The sequence below is a fragment of the Protobothrops mucrosquamatus genome, unplaced genomic scaffold (assembly GCF_001527695.2).
Source record: "Protobothrops mucrosquamatus isolate PMUCROS unplaced genomic scaffold, P.Mucros_1.0 scaffold344, whole genome shotgun sequence".
NCBI lineage: Eukaryota > Metazoa > Chordata > Lepidosauria > Squamata > Viperidae > Protobothrops > Protobothrops mucrosquamatus.
Window position 1 is genome coordinate 454013 of NW_015386681.1, and position 6291 is coordinate 460303.

General features: G+C 45.7%; 1 protein-coding gene across 1 annotated transcript in view; it reads right to left on the bottom strand.

The window, feature by feature from the left end:
• Positions 1 to 6291, bottom strand: part of SLCO2B1 (solute carrier organic anion transporter family member 2B1) — a 38867-nt gene that overhangs the window by 6271 nt on the left and 26305 nt on the right. Inside the window, exons 9-10 of the mRNA XM_029284051.1 lie at positions 5786 to 5978; positions 2261 to 2420 (exon numbers count right to left, since the gene is read on the bottom strand). Coding sequence (XP_029139884.1) covers positions 2261 to 2420; positions 5786 to 5978 — 353 coding nt within the window. The remainder of the gene's footprint in view (positions 1 to 2260; positions 2421 to 5785; positions 5979 to 6291) is intronic.

Consider the following 6291-nt stretch of genomic DNA (forward strand, 5'->3'; position numbering starts at 1 on the left):
TTGTCTGAAATGGTGTAGGGTTCCTGCCTGGGCAGGGGGTTGGACTCGATGACCTCCAAGGTCCCTTCCAACTTTATTATTATTATTATTATTATTATTATTATTATTATTATTATTATTATTATTATTATTATTATTATTATTATTATTATTATTATTATTATTATTATTATTATTATTATTATTATTATTATTATTCTAACAGTCAGGAAATTTCTCCTTAGTTCTAGGTCGCTTCTCTCCTTGATTAGTTTCCATCCGTTTCTTCTTGGGTGCTTTTGGAGAATAAGCAGACCTCTTCTTCGCTGTGACAGCCCCTCAAATAGCAGAAGACACCTATCCTGTCCCCAATGGTAACCGTCTCCCGGTACTTTTGTCTTTAAGTGTAAATGGCAACTCAATCATCCAGGCCAAAAAATAACTAAAAAGGATAAAATTGTGGCAACTGGATCGAAATGGATGAAAATCAAGACATTTCGTTACTCACTCAAATAACTTCTTCAGCCAAAACGATACGCCAAAGCTGCTTTTTCATGAGGACTGGAGGCTAAAACATACAAGGAACGGTTGCTGGAATTGGATATGTTTAGTTTGATGAAGAGAAGGATGAGGGGGGGGGACAGGATAACAGTGTTCCAGTATCTCAGGAGCTGCCCCAAAGAAGAGGGAGTCAAGCTATTCTCCAAAGTGCCAGTGGGCAGCACAAGAAACAACGGATGGAAACTAACCAAAGAGAGAAGCAACCTAGAACTAAGGAGAAACTTCCTGACAGTGAGAACAATTAACCAGTGGAACCACCTGCCTCCAGAAGCGGTGAATGCTCCAACACTGGAAGTTTTTAAGAAGAGACTGGACGGCCATTTATCCGAAATGGTATAGGGTTTCCTGTCTGAGCAGGGGGTTGGACTAGATGACCTCCAAGGTCCCTTCCAACTTATTATTATTATGAATCATCGCACAGTCAGCCAGATGTTCAGACTGGATTTAGCATTTTTGTCTACCTATCGAGTCCTTCCCAAGGACCTGGGATAGGCAGATGTGGATGTTTGATGGCATCACAGATATCGTCGCAGGATGGAGGCGGTTCCTAGTAAGGCCGCCTTTTGCAATTGACTAATGGAGAATTTGTCAATGCCGATGATGGTGTTCAAGTGGTGCTCCAGTTGTTTTGGGATTGCACCCAAGGCACCTATGACTATTGGTACTACCCTTGCTTGTCTTTGCCACAGTCTTTCTATTTCTATTTGTAGGTCTTTGTATTTTGTTATCTTCTCCAATTCTTTCTCGTCTATTCTGCTGTCTCCAGGCACTGTCACATCCACCCTCCAGACTTTTTTGCCTTTCTTATCGACAATTGTTAAGTCTGGGGTGTTGTGTTGCAGGTGCTTGTCTGTTTGAATTCTGAAGTCCCAGAGCAGTTTAACTTTATCATTTTCTATGACTTTCTCCATGTTACGATCCCACCAGTTCTTGCTTGCAGGCAAATGATATTTCTTGCAGATCTTCCAATGCACCATTGTTGCTACTTTGTCGTGCCGCTGCTTGTGGTCAGTCTGTGTGATCTTCTTGCAGCAGCTTACCAGGTGGTCCCCTGTTTCTTCAGCTTCTTTGCATAGGCGGCACTTACTGTCTGTTGCTGTCTTCTCAATTTTGACTTTGTATGCATTTGTCCTTAAGGCTGGGTCTTGTGCAGCCGGAATTAGTCCCTCGGTCTCTTTCTTCAATTTTCCTGCTCTTAGCAGGTCCCCTGTTTCTTCAGCTTCTTTGCATAGGCGGCACTTACTGTCTGTTGCTGTTGCTGTTGTTGTTGTTGTTGTTGTTGTTGTTGTTGTTGTTGTTGTTATTATTATTATTATTATTATTATTATTATTAACAGAGAATCTCCACCGACAGTTGAAAGGATAATTTTGGGAATTAGGCAGAGAGTTGCAATTCTGTTCATTTACACCAGTGTTTCTCAACCTTGACAATTTTAAGGCATGTGGACTTCAACTCCCAGAATTCCACAGCCAGCAATGCTGGCTGTGGAATTCTGGGAGTTGAAGTCCACATGCCTTAAAATTGTCAAGGTTGAGAAACACTGATTTACACGTTGCATTTCATTTTGGGGGAGGTCCTAACTCTTGCTCTACCGACTGCAGGCTGTTTTCTCCTCGACATGAAATGCAAATGTGTAAATGAACGGAAACGCAATCAAGGTGCATTTGTTGGTTAATGCCCTTCCCCGAACCGAAAAGCAGGAAGAGAATTTCTACACACCACGACGGCCTTGGTGATGGGGTCGATGTTGACTGCGGTGCAGGCCGCAAAGCAAGGGGAGATGTATTCCATGTGGTCCTGCCCACACACCGGGTTGAAAAAGGACAGCGAACAGTTACACTTCAGGTTGCAAGCGGTAATAAGCTGCCAAGGTCCAGAACTACAAAAGAATGGGGAGGGGGAGAAATATGATCACCTAGTCTGAACTTTTGAGCACCGGTGCAGAGCAACAGGTGGACTTTATTAGCGAATCTCATTATCTTAAAAAAAAACAAATAAACTTCATTTATTGATTGTCCCAAAGGTGCTTTTTTCAGGAGGCAACTGGACTTTCTGGTTTTTCCTTTGAAGACGTTTCGCTTCTCCTCCCAGAAGCTTCTTCGGCTCAGACTGGATGGTGGGGAATGGAAGGATTTATACTCCTTGCAGAAAAACTGGTCATTTGCCTTCTTTTAGAGAGTCGTTGAGGCCACCTGGAGGTTTATCTATGTCCTCAGGATCACCTGAGTGGTGCAAATGGGTGGTCTATGTATCTCCAGTCTACAACACGGTCCTTTCAACAGTTCCAAGAAGACTCCACACCCATTTGCACCACTCAGGTGACCCTGAGGACACAGACAAACCTCCAAGTGGCCTCAACAACCCCGTTAGAAGAATGCAAATGACCAATTTTTCTGCAAGGAGTACAAATCCTTCCATTCCCCTCCATCCAGTCAGAGCTGAAGAAGCTTCTGGGATGAGAAGCGAAACGTCTTCAAAGGAAAAACAAGAAAGTCCAGTTGCCTCCTGAAAAAGCACCTTTGGGTTTTTCCTTGAAGACGCTTCGCTTCTCATCCCAGAAGCTTCTTCAGCTCTGATTGGATGGTGGGGAGTGGAAGGATTTATACTCTTTGCAGACAGCTGGTCATTTGCCTCCTTTTAAAGAGTCATTGTTGAGGCCACTTGAAGGTTTATCTGTGTCCTCAGGGTCACCTGAGTGGTGCAAATGGGTGATCTATCTATCTCCGGTCTACAACACAGTCCTTTTCAGCAATTCCAAGAAGGCTCCACACCCACACTCTGAGTGGATGGTGGGGAGTGGAAGGATTTATACTCCTTGCAGACTGCCGGTCATTTGCATCCTTTTAGAGAGTCGTCGTTGAGGCCACTTGGAGGTTTATCTATGTTTATACAACACGGTCCTTTCAGCAGTTCCAAGAAGGCTCCACAGTCATTTGCACCACTCGGGTGACCCTGAGGACACAGACAAACCTCCAAGTGCCCTCAACGACCCTCTTAAAAGAAGGCAAATGACCAGTTTTTCTGCAAGGAGTATAAATCCTTCCATTTCCCCACCATCCAGTCAGAGCAGAAGAAGCTTCTGGGATGAGAAGCAAAACGTCTTCAAAGAAAAAACAAGGAAGTCCAGTTGCCTCCTGAGAAAAAGCACCTTTGGGACAACCCAGACCTGGAATGACGGAGAACCTCCACAGATATTCACCAATGGATCGTGTTGGCTGCAGCTGATTTAATCTGCAAATTGTTGCAAGAAAGCAGGACCATCATTCGGTCTGGAGAAGACACGTTGCTCAAGGTTGATTTTGAGGTTTGCTCAATCCCCCCCACCCACCCGCCAAGGATTCCCATCAGAGGAAGGATTTAAAGGTCGTCCTCGACTTACAGCGGTCCATTTAATGACCGTTCCAAGTTACAACAACACCGGAAAAAGTTTTTCCCCCACTTACGACCGTCGCAGCTTCCCCGCACGGTCACCTGCTCGAAATTCAGATGCTTGGCAATTGGTTCGTAGCTACGACGGTCACAGTGTCCCAGGGGATGGGGGCGGGGTGTCACGTGATCCTCTTTTACAACCTTCTGACTAGCAAAGTCAACGGGGGGAGCCTGGTTCACTTAAAGAACGTGTGACTCCCTTAACAACGGCAGGGATTCGCTCAACCAATGTGGCCAGGAAAAGTTGTAAAACGGGGCAAAACTCGCTTAGCAAATGTTTTGCTTAGCAGCAAAAATATCAGTCGTGGCCGTAAGCAGAGGACTACCTGTATTTTTTTTTTGTCTCCAGCGATTCTGGGCGTTTTTCTAAAGATTCTCTAAACTCATGAATTATCAATTCTGGTGTGCATTAAGGATTCGGGTGCAACATTTTGAAAATGTGTCTTTTGGCGTTCATCTGTGTCCCAGGTTCAAGGGACTACTAGCCGCTGATCTGAAATTTATTTATTGACTGAGTTGTAAAATGTATTAGTGTGATATTGCTTTGTTGATCTAAATCAGGGGTGGGGAACGATGGCCCCTTCATGACTTGTGGACTTCAACTCCCAGAATTCCTCAGCCAGCATGGGGGAACTATGGCCCCTTCATGATTCCTGTGTCATGTGTCTGATTAACGAAACACTTAAAAGGACTTTCAGGCATATTTTTCCTAAAAGCATTTATTAAGGTTACAGAGATGTCAGTACGGCATGGTGGAAATGCTAAGATCTGATCTTCTCTTCCGTTGCACATAACATTCCAGGCATTTTTCCCTCCCCTATTTTGGGGTCATGATTCACATCTTCCAATTCACTTGGAAGATGTAATTCACTTCCGGTTCCTTTTCCCCGGGCTTTCCTTATATTCTCCTCCCCTTTCACTGTTGCCTGATTTAACTATAAAAATACCAGACAGTTCTGCATATTCTCAAAGCAAGAATATACAGTATTTGCAGTGTTGACATCCTGGACTTCAACTCCCAGAATTCCTGAGCCATCAGGGGGGAACTATATGGGCCCTTTATAACTTCTGGACTTCAACTCCCAGAATTCCTGAGCTAGCATGGAATTCTGAGTATGGCAGGCTCAGGAATTCTGGGAGTTGAAGTGCACAAGTCATAAAGGGGCCATAGTTCCTCGCTGCTGGCTCAGGAATTCTGGGAGTTGACGTCCACAGGTCATAAAGGGGCCATTGTTGGCTCAGGAATTCTGGGAGTTGAAGTCAATGGGTAGTAAAGAGGCCATTGCTGACTCAGGAATTCTGGGAGTTGAAGTGCACAGGTCATAAAGAGGCCATTGTTGGCTCAGGAATTCTGGGAGTTGAAGTCAATGGGTAGTAAAGAGGCCATTGCTGACTCAGGAATTCTGGGAGTTGAAGTGCACAGGTCATAAAGAGGCCATTGTTGGCTCAGGAATTCTGGGAGTTGACGTCCACAGGTCATAAAGGGGCCATTGTTGGCTCAGGAATTCTGGGAGTTGAAGTGCACAGGTCATAAAGAGGCCATTGTTGGCTCAGGAATTCTGGGAGTTGAAGTCCACAAGTCATAAAGGGGCCATCGTTCTCCCACCCCACAGGTAATCCTCAACTTACATAGATTCGACTTACGGACCTCCAGCGGTTCACTTAACAATCACGGTAAAAGAAGGTCATAAAATTGGATAGGACTCATTTAACAACCACCTTGCTTAGCCACCAAAATCTTGGGCTCCACGGCGGTCATAATGTCGAGAACGACTTGCACCACCACGATCTGAGACCGCTCCTGAGTTTGCGTACCTTCCGGAGTAATCCAGCCCGGCGACCACCTGGGTGGGACACCCCAAGAAGAGAAGGGGGATGTCAAAGAGGACACAGAAGGTCATGCTGATGATGCACAAGACGGTGGCCTGTCGGAGGGAGAAATTGCAGCTCTTCATGATGGCTCCCCCAATGATGATTCCCAGCATGGCCCCAGGGATGTTGACGGCTCCTGTGGGATGGAGGAGGGAGAGAGCACAAAGCGAGGGTCACACTTGCGGTGGCTGGGCTCCCAGTTGGTACTAGGCTGGGAGGTGGGCTGTCGGTTATGGGGTTGTGGAGGTTCGAGCTGGCGGGCTCGGGTCATATATAGACCGGGCACATTACATCTTAAGCCTGTGAGGGTCCTTGGTGCTCTCTGAGTTGGGTGGGGGGTTTTTTGCAGACGTTTCATAACACAACTAGTAGTAGTTGAGAAGAGAGTGGGGTTTGTGGAGAGGAGGAGGAGGAGGAGGAGGAGGAGGAGGAGGAGGAGGAGGAGGAGG